The sequence below is a fragment of the Hemitrygon akajei genome, chromosome 23 (genome assembly GCF_048418815.1).
Source record: "Hemitrygon akajei chromosome 23, sHemAka1.3, whole genome shotgun sequence".
NCBI lineage: Eukaryota > Metazoa > Chordata > Chondrichthyes > Myliobatiformes > Dasyatidae > Hemitrygon > Hemitrygon akajei.
In genome coordinates this window covers 58,524,402-58,548,984 of record NC_133146.1, presented here as the reverse complement: position 1 = coordinate 58,548,984, position 24,583 = coordinate 58,524,402, and the positions used below count along the sequence as shown (strand labels likewise).

The following is a 24,583-nucleotide window of genomic DNA, read 5'->3' as shown; positions in this document are numbered from 1 at the left end:
TTGTAGCTGCCAGGGAGAGGCGTTGGGGTGGTGCCACCAGCTGGAATTAGTGCTGACACCGTCCCTCCCCCCATTGTTTACTCGGCAAAAGACGAACTGTGTTGTAGTCGTCTTCAGGATTTGGTGACTTTGGATGGCTTGAGTTTGTTCTCTTTTATCGAGTGACTGTATATTTCTATCTTATGCATGCTATGTGTGCTTTGTACTGTGTATGACTGTTGGTACTGTGCTTTGCCCTTGACCCCATAGTAACGCTGCCTAGTTTGGCTCTATTCACGAGTATTCATGTATGATTCAATGACAATTAAACTTGAATTGAATTGAAATGAATATATTTCTAAATATACTGATCTGGAGTTACACGCTGACCATGGTTCTTTGCGGGAATGGGTCCCGCTATCAGGGTTTCATAGCTGGCTGTTTCTCGGCACGCCAAGGGCTCGGCCTAAGAGTCGGCTCGGCTTTGGAGGCCTAGGATCTTGGAGCTCTGGAGATGGGCGGATTGAAGGTCAGTGTCATGGAATGAGACCCTTGAGTCATCGGTGGAGTCAGAATATCTTTGGCTATGTGCCCAGAGACTTGAGATCTTTGGGCACAGAGCTCGAAAAAAGCAGCATAACGGACTTTTAACATCGTAAACCAGTGAGTTGTTTGTTATGTCTCCCCACTCACTGTAAAAAGGAGATATCTCTTTCTCTTTTATTAGGGAGAGAGAGAGCCTGTGGTATGTCGAATGTCGGGTGAACGAGTAGTCTTTGGGGTGCTGCAAGTCTGTGTCTTTACTGTGGCTTTGCTCACGCTTGAGTGCTCAGTGGTGGGTGCCGATGTTTTTGTTGGTAGGAGAAGAGGGGATTGTTGCAGCTGCCACTTACACGTGGGAAGGAGGGGAGCTGGGGGGGCACTTTGGGGTTATAACATTTAACTATCATTCATTCTTTGGGGCACTCCTCGGTTTTTGTGGATGGTTGTGAAGAAAAAGCATTTCAGGATGTATATTGTATACATTTCTCTGACATTAAATGTACCTTTGAAACCTTTGAAAAGAACAAAAATGATTGCAGTACCTGTTTCTGTCTGTCCCCATCCTGAAATGTAGCACTCAGTACCTGCCGGAAAATCACTCTCTGGCAAACAGACAGTTTTGACGTATTTAGTTTCTTTGGCACAGTGACCACTGACAGGTTTAATCTTCAGCAAAGCTGGAATGCAAATGATTAGTTGTTACTACTGTACCGAAAACCTTACAAGGAGAATAAATTAGCAGCTTGATGGCCAAGTGCCTCTGCTTGCTTACCAATATCGTTATATAATCCCACAGAAGTTTCCTGATAGTTATCATGGACAATAATATTTTCAACATCAAAGGTCTGTTGATGTGTTTCGTCTTTTTGAAGATCTTGTTTGCCAAGTTGTAAGCGGAAATCTCTTGGCTGTGCTCTATATGTTAGTTTGAAAAATATAAAGAACTTTGCTAACTAAAAATAATTAGTAATCAATGTCAGAAACCAACAGTATTAGAACAGTATTTAGTGTATACTCCCAACACAATGTGTGAGTAAACATGATAGCTTAAATTCTTTCTAAAAGTTTCATCTGAATTGGAATGTTTAATTCAGGTGTAGGTCAGATCTTGGAATTCTAGATGGTATCTGCAGATCCTCTAACTGATCCCTCCACCACAAGAAGAAACGTTGGAAGAAATTCCCTCAGTTGATGCTGATGGTTCCTTGACCTTGAATTGTTATGGCTCTCGTGGTGAGAGCCCTTGCATCTCCAGATACCAAAGGAAGTAGTCATGAAGGAAAATTGGCAAGTGCTCAAGTCAGTAAAATGTGACAATTGGAAGGAAATTTTTATTTGAAGGAACTCTCCTGGCAATTTTTGTCTGAGAACTCATGCTCTTAGTATCTATCTAACCATTCATCTCCCTCTCTCTCTCTCTCTCTCTCTCAGAGCCATGTACCTGTTTTCTATCTGCATTGTATTCTGTGTTGCTATGTTTATCATGGTAACTAGTCACATGAGTGGGGGCGTGGTTAAAAGAGAAGGGAATAAATTATGTACTCTTGCTTATTTCGTGGCAGTTTGTAGCTTGTGACTGGCGGAGGTCACTTGGTCTTGGTTGACCACTGGGACTACACTCCATAATGCTTAGTTATATGTTCACCAATTGCTAATAAAGGATTGAATAAAGGGTTTGACTTTTGGAGCAATCACTGGTGCTGTGGACATGTCACACAAGTATAACGGTATAGTTACAGGCAAGTGGCAGTGTTTTGTTTTAATTTTGAATTAGTTTAGCCATTATTTATTTGTGTTTGTATAGTTTGTCCTCTTTTACTCATTTGTTGTTTGCCATCACTTGTTTGTAGTTTTCCATTGATTCTGTTGCATTTCCTTATTTTATTGTACAAGGAAATGAGTCTCACTGTGACATACTGTATACATACTTTGATAATAACTTTACTTTGAACTTTTGAACTATGCTCCTTCTAGGTGCTCGTAGGAATAGGAGTATCCTTTTCTGGTGGCTGCCAGTAACTAGTGATGTTCCGCAGGGGTTGGTGTTGGGACCACTTTTTTATGCTGTATATCAATGATTTATTTGATGGAATAGATGGCTTTGTTGCCACGTTTGCAGATAATATGAAGATTGATGGAAGGGCAGATAGTCTTGAGAAAAAATGTAGGTTGCAGAAGGACTTATTCAGATTAGGAGAATGGGCAATAAGGTGGCAAATGAAATACAATGTTGGAAAATGCATGGTCATGTATTTTGGTAGTAGAAATAAATGTGCAGACCATTTTCTAAATGGGGAGAAAATCCAGGAATCTGAGACGCAGAGGGACTTGGGAATCCTCGTGCAGAACACCCTGAAGGTTAACTTGCAGGTGAGGAAGGCAATTGCCATGTTAGCATTCATTTCAAGAGATTTAGAATACAAGAGCAAGGATGTGATGCTGAGGCTTTATAAAGCACTGGTGAGGCCTCACCTTGAATATTGTGAACAGTTTTGGGCCCCTCAGCTTAGAAAAGATGTGCTGGCATTGGAGAGGATCCTGAGGAAGCTCACAAGAACGATTCTGGGCATTAACCGGTCATCATCTGAGGATCGTTTGATGGCTCTGGGTTTGTACTCATTGGAATTTAGAAGGATGAGGGGGGATCACATTGAAACCACTCGAATGTTGAAAGGCCTAGACAGAGTAGATGTGGAAAGGATGTTTCCCATGGTGGGGGAGTCTAGGACAAAAAAGCACAGCCTCAGGATAGAGGCGTGTCTATTTAAAACTTCTTTAGTCAGAGGATGGTAGATTGTTTGATCTATCATCCTTTGTCTTTTAATCTTTCCTTCTTTTGAACCAATCACAATTCCAGTGGCTCTTTCCTCCTCTTTTCCAATATCTTAAAATCCATTTATGGCCAAGCTTTTCACAATACAGATGATAAGCCATTGTAAAATTAAATCTCTCCACTGATGCTGCCTAATTTACTCACCATTTTTAGCCTTTTCTGTTTGTTTTATTTTAAACATTCAACACCTATGATATTTTACTTGGAACAGAAACCAAACTTACTAGAAAATCTTATGAAATGTAGCAATGTGTTAATATGAAAGGAGATAAGTCAAGATAATCTTTAACAAGTTAATACCTACTGTGGAATGATGCAGTGTGCAGCAGTGAGAACCCAACACGGTTTAATCAAGGCTCCACCACATAGATGTCCTGGTTTATAGAGCCCAATGCGGTTCTTCAGCTGCAGAGATACCTGCCATGGATACTTTCCAGGAACTGTCCTTTTCCCTCCAAAGATTCTGAAGGTGACATTCCCAACCTCTGGGATTCCACATTGGGAGGATGAAATGACAGCAGTAGGAGCAGTAGATCGGGGTGCAGGCCTGGTTGTAGTTTGTCGATTGGATTGTGTTCCAGATGCTATGATGGAGCAAGAGTACGGAATCAAAATGCATCCTCTGAATTCACTGTAACTCTTTTGGGATTTGTGATATTTGATACTGTTTTCAGAATTTGGGGAGTTATTCTAATTATAGAGTTTATACATCTTGGAAACAGGCTCTTTGCCTCAGCCTCTCCATGATGACTAAGTTGCCTACCTGAGCATGTCCCATTTGCTTGTGTTTGAACTAAATCTTTCCCATTATGCAGCTAGACACAAGAGATTCTGCAAGTATGAGAAATCCTGAGGAAAGCACTCAAAATTGCTGAAGGAACTCAGCAAGTCAGGTAGATTCTATCAAAGAGAATAAATAATTGATGTCTTGGACAAAGATCCTTCTTCAGGAATCCTGAGACATTGACCTTATTCCACTCCATAGATGCTGCCTGACTTGATGAGTTCCTCCAGCATTTTGTGTGTTGCTACTAGAAATCTACCTACTGTATATGTCCTTCAAATGTTGTGATTGTACCAAACTCTACCACACCCTCTGGCAGTTTGTTTCATTTATCCACTATCATCTGAGTGAAAAAAGAAATGCCCCTCAGGTCCCCTTTAAATCTTCCTCCTCTCATCTTAACCTAAGTCCTTTTTTTAGATTCTTCTACTCCGGAAAAAATATCTGTCACCATTACCCTTATTTATGCCCCTAGGCTCCTGTATCTAGCATTGTTTTAAGGACATAAAATCAATCTACAATATGTACATAAGTTATCTTATGTATTTACATTTATTGTGCTTTTTTGTTATTGTGTTCTTTATCTTTTAGGTGGTAGAGTGGAGATACGTCTCTACCAAAGGAAGTTTAAGGTGCTCCTTCCCTCTGCTAGCCTGCAGGTCACCCTTGGGCAAGGTGTAGCACCTGCTTAGCCCCTCTCCCTTCCTCCCTGATCAGAGTCATGTGAAGCCAGGTGGTGGATGGTCGTATGAGCAGCTGGTAAATATCACAAGTCCTGGTCATGTGACCACTGATGCCTGGCAGACAATTTCTGAAGATTATTGATAATGAATGGGGTCACCCATCTTGTAAAAACACAGCCCAGAAGGCAGTTTTTCTGTAGAAATATTTGCCAAGTACAATCATGTTCATGACAGATGGAAGACCATGATTGCCCACGTCATATGACATGGCACATAGTGATGATTATGATATTCTTTATCTTATTGTGGTTCCTTTTTGTGCTGCATTGGATAGAGTAACAATTATTTCATTCTCCTTTGTACTTGTGTACTGGAAATGACATTAAACAATCTTGAAGCTTGAATCATGTATCATGGTTTTGTATATCTTTATTATGTCACCCTACCTCACCCCAGGATAAAAGCCCCAGCCTATCCCATCTCAGCTTATAAATTAACCCTCCATTTCCAGTAATATCCTTGTGAATATTTTCTTCACCCTTTCCAGCTTAATGACATCCTTACTGTAGTGAGGTGGCCAGAACTGGAAATAAAACACCAATTATGGCCACACCAACGGGTAGTGCAGTTGTAAGAATTCTCCAAAGATAAGAACCGTGTATGAAGAACAAATGATGTTGACATGGAGGAACTTTGTGAGATACAAATTTAGTTTGTTTTAATCATTTTGGATTAGATAAGGACACTGATTTAATAATCATAGCCATCCAAAACTACTATGAGGGTGCCATGGTAGCGTAGTGGTTAGCACAATGCTTTGCAGTCCAGGTAACTTGGGTTCCTGCCTGTAAGGAGTTTGCACATTCTCCCTGTGACAGTGGGGGTTTCCTCCAGGTGCACTGCAATCCAACAGCTTACTAGTTGGTAGGATAATTGGTCATTGAAAATTGTCCTGTGACTAGGCTTAGATTGAATTGGGGGAATTGCTGGGCAACGTGGCTCAAAAAGCTGGCAGGGCCTATTCTGCCCATTATTTTTTCAATCAAACAATCTATCATTAAATAAATAAACAGACAAATAAATAAATAGATAGTGCAAAGTGATAGATATTGACGAGAAGAATAACAAAATACAATATAAAGGTACAACTCTGAAGGGAGTGGATGGACAAAGAGACTTGGATACATATCTTTGAAGGTAGCAAGATAGATTTGGAAAATGATTGAGTACGCATATATTCAAGCAATAGCATTTGTCCAAGCATTGAATTTCAGGCATCCTGAACTGCATAAATAGAGACACCAAGTACAAACTGGGAGGTTTCATTGAAACTCTGTGAAACACTGGTTGGGATGGAAATAGACCATTGAAATCCACTCTGGCCACCACACTTCAGGAAGGATGGAACATCCCTAGAAAGGGCACAGAAAAAATGTGGAAGACTAGTTCCTGGGATGAGGGGCATCATTAAGGTACTGTAGATAGACTGAAGAATCTGGAATTGCTTGAGGAGCAAAAGTGGAGATATGATATGTTTCAAAAATGTTCTAGACTGAAGAAATAGTGAGTGTTTGCACTGATTCATGTTGGGAATGTGAGGACAGATTTATGGTGATTGGCAGAATACTTAGGGATTGCATAAGGAGAAAAAAATCCTCACAAAGATTAGCCTTTATGATCTGGAATTCATTGCTTGTAAGGGTAATAAAAGCAGATTCAATCATTGCTTTCAAGGAATAGATGCTTGAGGGAGAAAAGAACGGAAAGCTACAGGGAAAGGGCTTGTGCTTTGACCTAACTGTGATTCTGGTCCTTGATTCTCTATTGTCAGAGATTTGTTTCAATGCTCACTTGATACAATACCAAGCTGGTCACCTGTCCCATTGACGTTACAATTTCAGATTAGGAAATTGAAAAGGTGACTTGCCATCTACTTCACTCTCAAAGAAAATCAGTGACTATACAGCAGCTTATTTTGCTTGAGATCTGTGTGAAAGCTGCTTTCTATTAATTAAAATTGTTCATCATTTAACATGGCTTTTGTGAACTATGTACAGTTAGTTGATAAAAATAGACACACAATACTTCGTATCATAGTATCTTCACAATGCTTCCTTTTGTATAGGCATGGTGATAACGTATTCTCACTCAAGAGGAAGGTTACTGATTTGACAGCAAGAGTTGGCAGTACCAGGACAGGTGGCCCTTCAGATGGCAATTGTTGATTGCTGAAGAAAGGGAAAACTTAAATTCTTTTGTCCTGCCCTGGTGGTATCTCTGAGTGAAACTGGAAGGAACTAAGAAAATCCTCTGATCTGTTACATCATTCTCCAATGCCTGAGATCAATTATAAAGATGTTGTCCAATTTTATTTCTTAAATTGAAGTAGCACTGTATCTTTAGCATAAGAGATTCTCTAGAGTAACACACACACCACAAAATGCTGGTGAAATTCAGCAAGTCAGGCGACATCTGTGGAGAGGAATAAATTGTTGATATACTGGGCTGAGGTCCTTCAGTTGGATGAAGGATCTGACCTCAAAATGTTGATTCCTCTCCGTAGATGTTGCCTGACCTGCTAAATTCCTCCAGCATTTTGTGTGTATCTTTAGCAATTAATCAGCAAAGTGTTAATTATTTATTTTGATTGGGGATGTTTCTGTCTATTCAATAAGACACTACTAATCAGAAACATGAGAAAATCTGCAGATGCTGGAAACCCAAAACTTTGCAAAATGCGGGAGGAACTCAGCAGGCCAGGCAGCTTCCACGGAAAAGAATAAACAGTCAATGTTTTGGACTGAGACCCTTCATCAGGACCCTTCTCCCCAAGGAAGGGTCTTCACCTGAAACGTCAATAATTTACTCTTTTCCATAGATGTTGCCTGATCAGCAAAACTCAGCATTTTGTGTGTGTGGCTAATACCAATCAGGATCAAATAACTAATGGAACAGGTTAATTGTTCTGAAGGAAGGATGTGAAAGCTTTAGGGAGGATGCAGAGGAGATTTACCAAGAATTAGAAAGCATGTCTTATGAAGATAGGTTCAGCGTGCTCGGCTTCTCTTTGGAGCGAGGAAAGATGAGAGGTGACCTAATAGCCATGTGTAACATGTTAAGAGGCACAGATAGATTGGACATCCATGCCTTTTTCCCAGTGTGGTAATAGCTAATAACAGGGGGCATAATTTTAAGGTGATTGGAGGATTGTCTAGGGGAGAATGACTGGCAGTTTTTTACAGAGAGTGGTAAATGTGTTGAAGTGGAGATGGTAGAGGCAGGTACATCAGGGACACAAGCATGAGAAATTCTTCAGATGCTGAAAATCCAGAGCAACAGACACAAAATGCTGGAGGAACTCAGAGCAGGCCCGGCAGCATCTATGGAAGAGAGTAAACGGTTGATATTTCGGGCCAAGAACCCTTCATCAGGACTGGAAAGGAAGGGATGGAATTCAGAATAGGAAGTTGGGGGAAGGGAGAAAAAAGTACGAGGTGGCAGGTGATAGGTGAAACAAGGAGAGGGGGAGGGGTGAAGTAAAGAGCTGGGAAGTTGATTGGTGGAAGAGATACAGAGGATGGGGAATCTGATAGGAGAGGACAGAAGAGCATGGAAGAAAGGGAAGGAGGAGGAGCACTGGAGGGAGGTGATGGACAGGTAAGAAGAGAAGGTGTGAGAGGGAAACAAGAATGGGGACATTAGGGATGCTTAAGAGACTTATAGGTAGGCACATGGATGAATGAAAAATGGAGAGCTAAACGGCAAGGAGGGGTAAGGTTGATTTTGAAGTACATTAAAAGGTCTGCACAACATTTTAGGCCAAAAGGCCTGTACTTGGCTGCACTGTTCAATGTTCTATGTTCGAAATGAAATGAAGAGAAATAATACATACCTGCAGTGCATTGAGATATGTCACAGTGAGCCCAATTTAATTTGTCATGCTTTTCCTTAAAATAGCACCAAGGTTTTTCATCACCATCGGGATTTCTAAAGAATAAAAGATGTTAAGAGTAAACCTTTATTGTTAAGGTGAGTAACGTGTAATTTCAATGAAAATGTAATAGGGAAGGATTTCTAAAAGTCTACTTGTAGTTGTTCCTTTCCACACCTTGTAGCGCATTGGGCAGCAATTTTTCTCGCCATTTCTTTAGCATTTTTGTCTGTTTTTTATGAGACCAAATTGCTAGCTCAACGCTCAACCCAGCATGGATGGAAAGCGTGCAAGGGGTTAATCAGATTTGAACCTGGGACCACTTGTCTCGAAGTCCCATGTGGATGCCACTACACCACTAGGCAGCTGACAAGTTTATTTGGATGAGTCGAATTTGATGCCGTCGACAGCTGCGTTCTGTTTGACGTCTTTACTCCTCCTCCACTGCCTTTCCTTGCCGTCCATGTGGAAGGGACATTACTCACCGGATTCCAAATTACAGGCAAGGAATCACCTCTAGTGGCCGCTTTTCCACCTTTAGCTTTGGTGCACTTCCAAGGATTTATCCTGGGTGAATGTGGAGAAGATGTTTCCTGTGGTGGAGGAGTCTAAGACCAGAGAACACAGCCTCAGAATAGAGGATGGAGATGAGGAGGAATTTCTTTATCCAGAGAGTGGTGAATCTGTAGCATTCATTGCCACAGGCAGCTGAGGAATCCAAGTCATTGGGTATATTTACGGCAGAGCCTGATACGTTCTTGATTAGCCAGAGCATGAGGGGATACGAGAGAAGGTAGGAGAGTGAGAGGGAAATGGATCAGCCATGATGAAATGGCGGAGCAAACTCGATGAACCAACTGGCCTAATTCTGCTCCTGAATCTTATGGTGTTATGGTCTCTTCCTAATCAAACTCACCACCATCTCTCACAGTCGTTTTTCTGCCTTTGAAATGTCACATTGCTTGCCTGACATATGGGATATTAGAAACATTTTCAGCTAGCTATTAGGAAAACCAATTCCCCTGGACATTCTCATCATTCATCTTCCTGAGATAGGTCTGGGGCTGAGTTGATCTGTTTGCAACAGTGAGCTCCTGGCTACCAATTGATAGCGCTCCCCAAGGCTGGCCTAGTTCTACTCTTTAGTCCCCCACACATTCAAAGGTTTGTTTATTATCAAAGTATATATCTCTGAAATTCTTCAATTCTCTGGGTAACTGTGAAACCAAGAAAGAAAATAAAACAAAAATGGAACGAGCACATCAACCCTCAAATCCCTCCTCCAGCACAAAAACTGAACAAAAACAGACCAGCCACATCGACCCCCAAATCCCTCTTCCTGCAAAAAAAAACCCAAACAAAATGGATCAGGGACATTGACCCCCAAATCGCTCTTCACGCACAAGAAAAATGAATCATACGCATCAGGCACATCAACCCCTAAATCCCTCCTGCCACACTAAAAATGAAGAAAGTGGATCAGGCACATTAACACCACAAATCCCTCCTCCACATAATAAAACAGATCAGGCACATAGACCCTATCCAAATCCCCCTCCCTGCGCAAAAAAATGAGAAAATGGGGTGGGACTATAAGACTGAAAAATAGAGTTTATAGTCCAAAGTCCACATCCATCAATACTGAAAACACCTGGGTGCAGCAGCATGCTCTCCTCTCTGCACCCGCTTCGATGCTTCAATCTTCCTTGTCGCTTTAATCGGCGAACAATGGGAGCTTTAATCAGTGAAGTGGAGCCAAACATCAGCTTGTGCCCATCCTGCAGACTGCCTGCTACGAGGTTCCTGCACGTTGCCTCAGCCTCTTGGAATCCTCTCAGAGACTGCAAAGCGCTGGAACACCCAAACGATCTCCAGACTTCCATGTTCACTGTGATGTCTCAATCACCCTCACCCTCGGCAAAATGGAGCCAGACATTGGCTTGCACACCATCCTGCAGCCGTCTTGTCTGCCTCTATCTCCCAGAATCCTCGCAGAGACTACAGAGCACTGAATCACCCAAATGTTCTCCAAACAGCAAAACACAGGCCCCAACAGTTCCAGAATCACATTCAGGACAAGAAACAAATGTAAAAAACATAAAAGAAGTGAAAAAGATGGTTTCATGATCTACCCAGAAGATGTCGACCAAAGGAGTGTTGTATGCAGGAACCATCTTATCTGGATGTCCCAGCATGCATTTACTTCTTTTGCTCATCATTTACTTCTGAGAATTGTGGCCTAGGCTATATCTGATTATTTCAAAGAGTTCGACATCAACCTCACGTTCGTCTGTTCCAGTTATGCATTCTGCATTTTGTACCTATCATTGCCTCCGAAAATAAAGTTAGGTCCTCTTTGTCATTGAAGTTGTGAAAGAATTGTTACAGGTGAGGAGTGGTGATGGGAGGAAGAGAGATACACTGTCAGCTATTGTGGGATATTAAAGATTTATAGTAGACCTCAGGTTATCAAAGCAGACAGTTATCAGCTCTGAGGTCCGATACGCTACCGATTCAGAGTGGATCTGAAAGGTCTACACTCAAGTCTGTTCCCTCAGTGGGCTCCTAATCTCTAACAATGTCCTACTGTCCTACTAATATAGATGAGATGTGAGGACCACAGCAAACTGTGTCTCTGGAACTTTCTGTAAGATATTGTTATATCGAGAGATCAGTTAATCTGATGGCACAATCATTAGCAGAGCAGCAGCAGACTACACCTCTCCACACGGCTAATGAATCCAAAAGACCTGCAGGAACCAAAACGATTTGGCCCCAGTAGCATCACAGGAGTTGCCAATCAGCATTGAACTCAATGTAGGATTGCCTAAGGAACTCCAGCTCTGGATTTTCCCTCGGGATTTACTCCCAAAGCCTTCCCCATGGGTGAGTATAGCTGCAGGGCAATGAAGGTTTGAGATTAGAGTTTGCCTTCTCCTAGATGAGCTGCCAACCACAGCGGACAAGCCCCATCTGCCTGAAGCAACTGGTTTTAAGGTGCCAGTACCCACCCCTGCCCCATCTGCTGTCAGTAGAAATGACAGCATTTCTGTCACTTCTGCCACTGGGCTTAGTAGCTATAGCACATGTAAAGGCCAGGAGCTGGACTTGGTTGTCAGAAGCTATTTGAGACACAAACCACCAGGAGCTTATCCCCACCACATCCCCAGCTATAATAATCTTAAGGAACCATATCTATCTTAAAAGCCTTAATGAACCCTTTCTATATTAGCACTATCTACCCTCAGTGCATAATCATACATTTACTTCAAAATCGGCTGTTCCTGTAGAGCTCTTCCTATTTTCATTGCTGTTCCAGGGAAATCATCTTCAATTGGTTGTACTCAATGTCATGGTCAATTGAGATAAAATGATGCTTTACGCTGCATCCATAACAAATAACCTAATCTGGACCCACAGCACCTCCTCACTACTCAAAAAGGCAAATCAGCGTACACACTTTCTGAGAGAATGAAGATGTTCAAGGCTCACCATCCCCATTCTAACAACTTTCTACAGGAGCACCATCCAGAGTGTTCTGTCTGGCTGCATCATCATCTGGTACAGAAGCTGCAAGACCCTACAGAGGAGAGTAAAAACTATTGAAGAGATCATCGGCAGTCTCCTTTCCATTTACTGGGGACGATGCAGCCAAAAGCATTGTTGAGGATTCCTATCACCTATCCCACAATCTCCTCGACCCACTACCATCAGGAAGGAGGTACAGGAGCATCAAGACTAGGACAGCCAGACTGAGTAACAGGTTCTTCCCTCAGCCTGTGAAACTAATAAATATCCTACCATCACTCGGAATGCAAGCTGATTACTGTTTACTTGTGCTGCTCTTTACTACATATTAACTAGTATACAGTATAATATTTTGTTTTATGCGCTGTGTGTGATATATGATGTGTAGGTGACCATGGTCTGGAGGAACATCGTTTTGTTTAGTTGTATATATGTACACTCAGATGACAATAATCTTGAACTTGAACTCCCTACCATCCGTCATAGATATTTCTCAGGAGAACTGTGTACGCAGGGCCCTTAGTATTATCCAGGATCCCACCCATCCATCTAGCATCCTCTCTGACTTTCTACCATCAGGCAGGAGACTCTGATGCATAAAGACAAGAATGGTCAGGATGGGAAACAGATTCTGCCCCCAGGCCATTAGGCTTCTGAACTCCCTGTCAATAGCTAATCTATTCTGTACCTTACAATATTTAATTTATGCACTTTACTTTGTTTATTTATGCATAATTCATCTGTAGATTTTATCCTAAGTTATTGTGTGTTATATATGTGTTATGTGAACTATTCTGCTTTACGCTCTGTTTCGGAAGAATATCCTGTTTGATGGTATATGTGTATATAGTTAAATGACAATAAACTTGACTTGACTTGCACCATCATGAGAAAAACAGACTTTAGTTCCAAAATGGCCAACAGAACTTAGGGTCAATAATTAGTGTGACCCACCAAATTTGACATAAGTTTGTACTTCTGAATATAATCACTGATGCCTCCCCCATAAACTGATATCTCTGATTATAAACACAAATGCCTTCTTCTTTATCTAACAATACAGCAATTTCTGGTTAATTGGGACACACAAGGACCAGTACATTTTGGTTAATTAAGTAGCTGCCCAATTAGCTGAAGTTTCATGGAAATAATTAAAAAGGTATAAAAAAGACCTTTCATATGATTACTTAAGTTTATAATTACTGGGGATGTAGAGTGGATAAACTCCCGCTAACTATTCAATGCTCTCAGCGACATGTGTCTCAAATAGTCTCAGACAACCAAGTCCAGCTCCTAACCCTCGCACGTGGCTTAGTTACTAAGCCCAGCGGAACTGTTTCTACTGACAGGAGAAGGGGCAGAGGCAGGTTACTGGCACCTTAGAACCAGTCGCTTTACCTGGATGGGGCTCATCAGCTAAGGTTGGAGAAGGAAAGCCTTGACCTCAAATCTCCACTGCTTTGTGGCTATACCCACTCATGGGGAAGGCTTTGGGAATAAATCCTGAGGAAAATTCTGGAGCTTCAATCCCCAAGGCAGTCCTACACTGAGTTCAACATTGACTGGCAACTCCTCTGATGCTGCTGGTGCCAAACTGCGTCGGTCTCAGCCGTTTCTTTAGATTCATCCTGCTCCCCAGGCTGCAGCTTGCTCTCCATCTCTTACTGCCCTGGCTTGCATATCATATGCAGACAGTTGGGGATTGTCGACACCAACCAACTAGGGCCTCAATATAAAAGACAATCTACCATTTATCTGAATAACAAATTAATTAAAATACAGAACAAATTAGAACACTACCAATACTACAGGAGGTTGTCTGTCATATGTGAGAAGAGCTGTTGCACAGGGGTTGTTACGTTCCCTCAACCTCGGACATCTGGACCAGTAGTACAGGTAGTCATCACAACTGATCTTTACTGGTAGTAGTGGATAACGATAACATTTTCTGTGCCTTGTCATGCCCTTCGTTTTCTATGGAGCATTGCAGTACAGCTTTCCTGGCCATTGGACCTCACCGTAGATCTCATTTGCCCAGTCCACTGGGGCTGAGGTAGGACAGACATGTCCCTATCTCACCAAGGTATGAAGTATGAGACCTGCTGGCTACCCTCACCTGGTTGAGCCCACCTGTTGAAGTGGTGTATCGGGGTGTGGCCATTGTCACATGCAAGCAGCTACTTGGTGCCACAGGTGGGGACTGAGTGTCTGGTGGGTCCAAAGGTAGCTTTCAGGATGATTCCTTCTAGTTTCTAACTTGTTGAAGTAGTGAAATCATTTCATTTTCATTCCCAGCTGTTTCTGGCATTTCCAAGCCTGAATGTTTGAAATCACAGTGAATAAAACAATTCTGAATTGTCTTACTGCTTATTTCTTGTCAACTGTCAGTGACAGAAATCACTGTTTTCTGAAGACAAATACACCCTTCCGATGCTATTTACAAACTAGATAGATAGATAGATAGATAGATAGATAGATAGATACTTTATTCATCCCCATGGGGAAATTCAACTTTTTTTCCAATGTCCCATACACTTGTTGTAGCAAAACTAATTACATACAATACTTAACTCAGTAAAAAATATGATATGCAACTAAACACCATGTGGAGTCTAATTGCCACGCAAGCGCGCTCAACTGATGCTAGTTAGACACTGTTTGACAACAGTCTCCTGTCACAGTTAATCAGCAGAGTGTCCCAAATAAACAAAGGTAATCCAGGCTAATTTCTCAATTAGATTTTGTTCTTTAATAGTTTGTCCCAAGTGAGGGACTGTCCCAATTAACAGGTGGCCCAGTTAACGGGAATCAACTGTATTTTTTTCCACTTTTGCTCAGTAAGCTTGATTTATAAGCAATAAATTTCACACAATCGTTGTTTTTACATAAATCATCTACTTTTTCTTGCTTTTGATCACACCGTCAAGGCTCACCTTTCTTAAATAACTGGTGAAACAATGTCAACATAGTGGCAATTTGCAGTAGAAACCTAATTGGATTATTCACAGAAATTATTGAAGCTCTATAACATTTCTGGGTTTCTGATCCCAACGATAGCCTCAGCTTTCTCTTCAAATGGCTGTAGCCTGTTCCAACCAACTTTCAAAGCTAATCAATTTTTTTGCGTTCTTATGAAAACCACTCTGATTTTCAAAGCAATGTTGTATCCATTAGGGTGGTGGAGTGGAGCTACATCTCTACAAACAGAGGTGTAAGTTGCTTCTTCCTTCCTGTAGCCTTCTGGTCACCCTTGGGCAAGATGTAGCCCCAAAGTGAAGGCATGGGAGCAGGTGGTGGATGGTTGTATGAGCAGCTGGTGCATACCATAAATCCTGGCTATGTGACCACTGATGCCAGGCAGACAATCTCTGAAGAGTATTGATAATGGCTGGGGTCACCAGTGTTGTAAAGATACTGCCCAGAAGAAGGCAATCTGTGAAACAATTGACCAAGGACAATCATACTGATAGAGCATTAGTGCAAACAGAATGGGAGAAACAATGACCCAGCTCCAACACTGAGGCATGTGGCAGGGAATGATAACATAAGAACATAAGAACATAAGAGATAGGAGCAGGAGTAGGCCAATCGGCCCCTCAAGCCTGCTCTGCCATTCAACAAGATCATGGCTGATCCAATCTTAACTCTAGTTTTCACCGAATCCCACAAGGCAACAGTGCCAACCAACAGGGCACCATGCCGCTCATTTTATTTTATTATTCATCCCGCCCAAACCCATGTGATCACCCGGGGGAAAAAAAACCGAGTTGCCAATTGAGGAGAAAAAATCATTTAGAACAAATGCATTTGTTCAAAGCAGCAGGTTGTAAACATATTTTGTGTATGCAAACCTAAAAACAGAATTGCAAATTAAACTATGTTGCAATAAAAGCAAAATACTTGTGGTAAAACTAACAGAAGGGAGAATTTGACATCACTGAGGCAAATGGCTGAAGCAAATAGCTGAGGAAATAAAGTGCTTAAGAGCTTAAAAAAGTAATTCTTAAATAAAAACAAATAATGTGCTTTGCCCTCTGATAACACCTGAAATGTTGATGCTGACTTGTCAGGAAGGAAATTCTTCGCTAGATTGGATGTGTTCCAGCCATTGCCCTTCTTGTACTGGAAAGATGGTGGCGCACTCGGACATAGCAGCCACTCCAGGTCCAACCAAAGGTGTAATTGTTCACCCTTTGTGCTTTTTTTATGATTGCCAGACACTGCTGGTTATGAAGAACATTAAGCACTGCAGGTTTACCCCATTGGCAAGGCTTGATAGCAATAGAGTTGGACTTGCTGAGTACCATTGTTGTGTTGTTGCTTGGACTTGCTGCATACTGTTGTGCCGAGGTGGTGCGCAGTCCAACAAAAGGTGCAAGCAATTGCCTTGGACGTTTTTCTTCTGATCACAAGACTCTGCTGGACATTCATAATGTTGAGTACTGCAAGTCCAGTTCACTGTTTCTTTGGCATGACCGACGGTGGAGGAGCTGTGTTGTGGTGAGGACTAATCCCTCATGCCCTGGGGGTCACCGGCTGCAGCTCCCCAGGAGGAGATGCCGAGGCAGTGTGGGAGAGTGCTGGCGTGTGTGCAGGGTTGGGGGTTGGCCTTCCCATCAATGTCACCCTTCAGTGTTGGCTCGGTGCTGGCCTCTAGTGTTTGCAGAGTGGAAGAACAAGCTGGACCAGGACAACATCCCATGCACCATCATTCTCCAATGACCAATTGACCTACTAATTGGTACGTCATTAGACTGTGGGAGGTAACTGCAGCACCCGGAGGAAACTCACGCATTCGCAGAGAGAACATACAAGCTCTCTAGAGACGGCACCAAAACTGGTCTCCGAATTCTGGTGCCCTGAACTGGAATAGTGTTGCACTCACTGCTATGCTACTGCTACTGTGACACCTCCAACCCCATTCTCAACTATCACTTCCAATCCTATTTTCCTTCCTTCTCCCCTAACCTTTGACACCATTACTAATCAAGGACCTATCAATCTCTGCTTTAAATATACCTAGGGTGAAGATATGTCTCTGCCAAAGGAGGTGTAAATGCTCCTTTTTCCACTAGCCTGCAGGTCACCCTTGGGCAAGGTGTGGCACCTGCTTAACCGCCCCCCCCCCCCCAGATCAGGGTGAAGTGAAGCCATGGGAGCAGGTGGTGGATGGTTGTACGAACAGCTGGTGTATCTCACAAGTCCTGATTATGCGACCACTGATGCCAGGCAGACATTATCTAAATAATATTGATAATGGCTGGGGTCACCCATCTTGTAAGGAAACTGCCCAGAAGAAGGCAATGGCAAAACACTTCTGTAGAAAAAAATTGCCAAGTATAGTCATGGTCAAGACCATGATAGCCCACATCATACGACATGGCACATAATGCTGATGATGAATGACTTGGCTTTCACAGACACTTTGTGGTGCTACTCTCTCTTCCTTCCTTAGCCTCAAATCTGCATTTCAGGTGCCGTGGTCACAGAGAGAACTAGAAATGCCACCCGGACTGAACCAGAGATCAGGACAAAACAGCCTGTGAGGCTTTAACTCTGAACTGCAGTAATATGCATTAGGGCTCATTAAAATTCAACAAACTGTGCTGTGCTCTCTTAACTACAAAAATGCATTTATCTAACAGCTATGAAATAGTTATGAATCATCATACAAACCTTAGGAGCGGTGGAAAGAAAATCAATCAATGTTTGCATGAGCGGTTATAATTTGCAGAGCTATTGGAAATCAGATTTATAGATTCTTCTGAAGTTGGGATAGATTCAAAAGACCAAAAGGCCACCTTATGTGTTATTGAATTCTATGAGTCTCTTTATATTTGATGGGCAAGTGTGAAAACCTTATGTGAAAATATGAGGCTAGTGGGTCCCTGGGATCATGGGAGTAAACAGAATGGCACTGGTGATTCATGGTAAGGTTTTACAGGCAGCTCAGAAAACATAGATGTACTTTTAGCGAGCCTGGAGGTTAGGTTGCAAACGTTTCATCACCAGTTGATTTGACATCATCAGAGTGCAATTGAGTGTTGTCTCTGAGAAACGTTTGCAACTTTAATCTCCAGGCTTGGCGAACAACCCTTCAAACAAGCAGCTAGCCCAAGCTATCAACCTTCTCTTTCATTTCATATACATACTTTGATAATAAATGGACTTTGAACTTTGAAGAACACATTTAGAATAATTTTAAAACAGAAAAACTTAAAGCATTAACAAGTGGCTGTACCCCTTAACAATAAGTACTCATGTTTGAGTACTGTTGGGGGGGACAGCCTACCTGGAGGAAGTGACAGTGGCCGGGCCTCCGGCACAGAGGACGGCCCTGTAGCTCAGAAGGGTAGGGATAGAAGAAAGAGGACCATAGTAATAGGGGACTCGATAGTCAGGGGTTCAGACAGGCGGTTCTGTGGAGGTGATCGGGAGTCCCGGATGGTAGTTTGCCTCCCTGGTGCCAGAGTCCGGGACGTTTCTGATTGCGTCCAAGATATCCTGAAGTGGGAGGGTGAGGAGCCAGAGGTCGTGGTACATGTAGGTACCAATGACATAGGTAGGAAAGGGGAAGAGGTCCTGAAAAGAGAGTATAGGGAGTTAGGAAGGCAGTTAAGAAGAAGGACCGCAAAGGTAGTAATCTCGGGATTACTGCCTGTGCCACGCGACAGTGAGAGTAGGAATGGAATTAGGTGGAGGATGAATGTGTGGTTGAGGGATTGGAGCAGGGGGCAGGGATTCAAGTTTCTGGATCATTGGGACCTCTTCTGGGGCAGGCGTGACCTGTTCAAGAAGGACGGGTTACACTTGAATCCTGGGGGGACCAATATCCTAGCGGGGAGGTTTGCTAGGGCTACAGGGCAGACTTTAAACTAGTAAGATGGGGGGGCGGAAATCAATTTGAGGAAACTATGGGAGAGGAGGTTAGTTCACCAGTAGAGCAAGTAAGTAGACAGTGTGTGAGGGAGGAAAGGCAGGTGATGGAGAAGGGATGCGCTCAGCCCGAAGTTGTAGGGGAGAAGAAAGAAAAGGATAATAAATTTGAATACATTGCTAGGGATGAAAAGAGAGGAGGAGGTGGAGAGTATCTTAAATGTATCTATTTTAATGCTAGGAGCATTGTAAGAAAGGTGGATGAGCTTAAAGTGTGGATTGATACCTGGAATTATGATGTTGTAGCTATTAGTGAAACATGGTTGCAGGAAGGGTGTGATTGGCAACTAAATATTCCTGGATTTAGTTGCTTCAGGTGTGATAGAGTAGGAGGGGCCAGAGGAGGAGGTGTTGCATTGCTTGTCCGAGAAAATCTTATGGCGGTGCTTTGGAAGGATAGATTAGAGAGCTCCTCTAGGGAGGCTATTTGGGTGGAATTGAGGAATGGGAAAGGTGTAGTAACACTGATAGGAGTGTATTATAGGCCACCTAATGGGGAGCGTGAGTTGGAAGAGCAAATGTGTAAGGAGATAGCAGATATTTGTAGTAAACACAAAGTGGTGATTGTGGGAGATTTTAATTTTCCACACATAGATTGGGAAGCTCATTCTGTAAAAGGGCTGGATGGTTTAGAGTTTGTGAAATGTGTGCAGGATAGTTTTTTGCAACAATACATAGAAGTACCAACTAGAGATGGGGCAGTGTTGGATCTCCTGTTAGGGAATGCGATAGGTCAGCTGACAGATGTATGTGTTGGGGAGCACTTCGGGTCCAGTGATCACAATAGCATTAGCTTCAATATAATTATGGAGAAGGACAGGACTGGACCTAGAGTTGAGATTTTTGATTGGAGAAAGGCTAACTTTGAGGAGATGCGCAGGGATTTAGAGAGAGTGGATTGGGTCAAGTTGTTTTATGGGAAGGATGTAATAGAGAAATGGAGGTCATTTAAGGGTGAAATTATGAGGGTACAGAATCTTTTTGTTCCTGTTCGGTTGAAAGGAAAGGTTAAAGGTTTGAAAGCGCCATGGTTTTCAAGGGATATTAGAAACTTGGTTCGAAAAAAGAGGGATGTCTACAATAGATATAGGCAGCATGGAGTAAAGGAATTGCTCGAGGAATATAAAGAATGTAAAAGGAAACTTAAGAAAGAGATTAGAAAAGCTAAAAGAAGTTACGAGTTTGGTTTGGCAAATAAGGTGGAAGTAAATCCGAAAGGCTTCTACAGTTATATTAAAAGCAAGAGGATAGTGAGGGATAAAATTGGTCCCTTAGAGAATCAGGGTTGTCAGCTATGTGTGGAGCCGAGGGAGATGGGAGAGATTTTGAACGATTTCTTCTCTTCGGTATTCACTAAGGAGAAGGATATTGAATGGTGTAAGGTGTGGGAAACAAGTAAGGAAGTTATGGAACCTATGACAATTAAAGAGGTGGAAGTACTGGCGCTTTTAAGAAATTTAAAAGTGGATAAATCTCCGGGTCCTGACCGGATATTCCCCAGGACCTTGAGGGAAGTTTGTGTAGAGATAGCAGGAGCTCTGACGGAGATCTTTCAGATGTCATTAGAAACGGGGATTGTGCCGGAGGATTGGCGTATTGCTCATGTGGTTCCATTGTTTAAAAAGGGTTCTAGAAGTAAGCCTGGCAATTATAGACCTGTCAGTTTGACATCAGTGGTGGGTAAATTAATGGAAAGTATTCTTAGAAATAGTATTTATAATTATCTGGCTGGACAGGATCTGATTAGGAGTAGCCAGCATGGATTTGTGCGTGGAAGGTCATGTTTGACAAACCTTATTGAATTTTTTGAAGTAGTTACGAGGAATGTTGACGAGGGTAAGGCAGTGGATGTAGTCTATATGGACTTCAGCAAGGCCTTTGACAAAGTTCCACATGGAAGGTTAGTTAAGAAGGTTCAGTCGTTAGGTATTAATGCTGGAGTAATAAAATGGATTCAACAGTGGCTAGATGGGAGATGCCAGAGAGTAGTGGTGGATAATTGTTTATCGGGATGGAGGCCGGTGACTAGTGGGGTGCCTCAGGGATCTGTTTTGGGCCCAATGTTGTTTGTAATATACATAAATGATCTGGATGATGGGTTGGTAAATTGGATTAGTAAGTATGCTGATGATACTAAGGTAGGAGGTGTTGTGGATAATGAGGTGGGTTTTCAAAGCTTGCAGGGAGATTTATGCCGGTTAGAAGAATGGGCTGAACTTTGGCAGATGGAGTTTAAAGCTGAGAAGTGTGAGGTTCTACATTTTGGCAGGAATAATCCAAATAGAACATACAGGGTAAATGGTAGGGCATTGAGGAATGCAGTGGAACAGAGAGATCTAGGAATAACAGTGCATAGTTCCCTGAAGGTGGAGTCTCATGTAGATAGGGTGGTGAAGAAGGCTTTTGGAACGCTGGCCTTTATAAATCAGAGCATTGAGTACAGAAGTTGGGATGTAATGTTAAAATATTCAAGGCATTGGTAAGGCCAAATTTGGAATATTGTGTACAGTTCTGGTCACCGAATTATAGGAAAGATATCAATAAATTAGAGAGAGTGCAGAGACGATTTACTAGGATGTTACCTGGGTTTCAGCACTTAAGTTACAGAGAAAGGTTGAACAAGTTAGGTCTCTATTCATTGGAGCGTAGAAGGTTGAGGGGGGATTTGATCGAGGTATTTAAAATGTTGAGAGGGATAGATAGAGTTGACGTGAATAGGCTGTTTCCATTGAGAGTAGGGGAGATTCAAACGAGAGGACATGATTTGAGAGTTAGGGGGCAAAAGTTTAAGGGAAACACGAGGGGGTATTTCTTTACTCAGAGAGTGATAGCTGTGTGGAATGAGCTTCCTGCAGAAGTAGTAGAGGCCAGTTCAGTTGTGTCATTTAAGGTAAAATTGGATAGGTATATGGACAGGAAAGGAATGGAGGGTTATGGGCTGAGTGTGGGTAGGTGGGACTAGGTGAGATTAAGAGTTCGGCATGGACTAGGAGGGCCGGAATGGCCTGTTTCCGTGCTGTGATTGTTATATGGTTATATGGTTAACAAAAACTAATTGATTAAAAGTGATTAATATCTGAATCTTAACTCAATTCCTCCAGCTGTCTCTCTCCTTTGGAATGAAAGGAGTTGATTTTGCTTTTCCAGGTTAACCTGGTATGGGTTCAATGAGCAGATTCCCAAAATTACAAATTTCAGAGTTATATGGGGATGCAAGCTTTGATTAATCCCAGGGATTGCCTGAATGTTTATTTTCTTTTACCATATTCCACAAGGAATCAAAGCAAATACCAGAAGTAGAGCATAAATGGCAAATCCATCAAGAAGTTCAAGCCCTCTGCATTTAGGCAAGCTTGTGCAGGTGTCTTGAATTTCTTGACACTTATATGATTAATGCCAGAAATTTTCAGGATAATCCATATCAGTGTATTTCTCCCTCTCACTGTTTCTCTAAGTTCTCAGAGGAGAAATAGAGTTTCTATTCTCTTCAAATACCCATGATACACATCACTTCATAATCTATTTTGAATCCTTCTACCTGAAATTACCATTAATATGGATGCATAACAAAGAACCCATGACATATTATGGTTTGTCTATTAGCTGATATATCTATTACTTCCTCAGTTAACTTGTAATTAATCTCACTCTAACCATGTCTTACACCTTCTGTTTCAGGGATTCCAAACTTTTTTATGCCATGGACCCCTACCATTAAATGAGGGATCCATGGACCCCAGGATGGGAACACCTGATCTATTTATACATTTCATATATAAGAAATAAAGTCAATTCAATTCATAGAGAAATGCAGTTCGTGTCTTTTTTCTGAATATGTTTTGTAAAATTCAATTTCAGGAACTGGTCAAAATATAACCTTTTAGAGTACCATGGATAAATTTACTTTCTGAACATAAAGCTGAGGTTCTTGCAGTATTTCATATTCCATTAACAATTTGTGATATTTATCTTTTGTGTAATGTGCTTTGTTGCTGAAATATTCAAGGGATCACTGATATTAGATTCTATCTTATTAAGTCATTACTTGTTCTTACACATATTCTCAGAAGCAGCAACTGTCTAAACCACTATTGTCCCTTGTGGATAAAAAAATGGGATTTAATTGAATTTTGCAAAAACAGTCCCTGTAACTCCACATAATTATACATTAACAACGTAAGATCATGAATGGTAGGAGTGGGTGTAGTTCACTCATCCTCTTGAGCCTGATCTACCATTTGATAAGTTGAGCTAATCCTGGCCTATAAGTACATAAGAAACGAGGACAGAAATAGAAATTATCATTTTGCAATAAAACTGATACATCATTCAATTCTGAATTCAGTTCTGAGGAAGGGTCTCGGCCCGAAATGTCAACAGTGCTTCTCCTTATAGATGCTGCCTGCTGCCTGCTGCCTGGCCAGCATTTTGTGTGTGTTGTCATCATTCAATTCTGATCATTTAGCTTGCAATACAACTAATCCAATCACACAAAGGTGACATTATTCTGCAGAGGAAGTTACCTACATAATAATTCATTCTATTCACTGATGCACCATCAATAACTCTCGGAGACGGGAGGCGAACGATAGGCTTTTATTATCTGCAAGAGACCACGATTAGCAGCAAGTGACCACCACACAACATCCTGGAGACTGGGAGGAGCAGTGCCTCCAACCGCCTTTATACAGGGGTCTGTGGGAGGAGCCACAGGAGCAGTCAGCAGAGGGGCGTGTCCAGACAGGTATATGTAGTTCACCACATTCACACAAATATTTTAATGTAGGAAAATCATTTGTGGGCAACTTGGAGATCTGAAATAATATCCTCCATCTGAATGTTATTTAAAAAAGCACTGCCAAACTCATCATTACAGTCAGATGTTGTACTTTCCCCCAAATGTAGTATTTGATTTAGAAATCAATGTTCTGATTGACTGTGAGTTCAAAAGCTTAGAGAGCAATGCTGCGCTTTAACTGATAAATCTAGATTGTTATCCTTTAACTTGTTGGAAAGTCCACCAAAGCTTTTATACCTGCAATAATTGTGATCGCCAATGCCATATTTGCTGGGATTTTGCATGTGAGTACCAATGGCTTCTTTGAGTAGCAGGTTAGAGCTCCAGTACAGACACCTCCTCCCCTGTTCAGTTTGCTTTACACGACCTCTGTATGACACGCCATTACCCTGGTAACATTCATTTGGTGCTGTAGAGAAAGAAAGCACAAATGAAGAGAGTATAAATAAGGACTTCACTAAGTTTAAGCATCTTGGGTTTTGAAAATAATTTTGGAGGTAACACATCATGGGTAATAAGATGCCTGATACAAGGTACAGACAAGAGCTTGAAGTAATTGTATTCAAGT

At 41.9% G+C, this 24,583-nt stretch overlaps 1 protein-coding gene across 2 annotated transcripts in view; it reads right to left on the bottom strand.

Annotated features, from left to right (window-relative positions):
- LOC140715480 (hyaluronan-binding protein 2-like) overlaps positions 1–24,583 on the bottom strand; it is a 75,266-nt gene that overhangs the window by 11,279 nt on the left and 39,404 nt on the right. For both annotated transcript variants that reach the window (XM_073027780.1, XM_073027779.1), the window contains 5 exons: positions 24,253–24,424; positions 8,715–8,809; positions 3,660–3,939; positions 1,295–1,437; positions 1,065–1,199 (listed from right to left, as the gene is read on the bottom strand). In XM_073027780.1, coding sequence (XP_072883881.1) covers positions 1,065–1,199; positions 1,295–1,437; positions 3,660–3,939; positions 8,715–8,809; positions 24,253–24,424 — 825 coding nt within the window. The remainder of the gene's footprint in view (positions 1–1,064; positions 1,200–1,294; positions 1,438–3,659; positions 3,940–8,714; positions 8,810–24,252; positions 24,425–24,583) is intronic.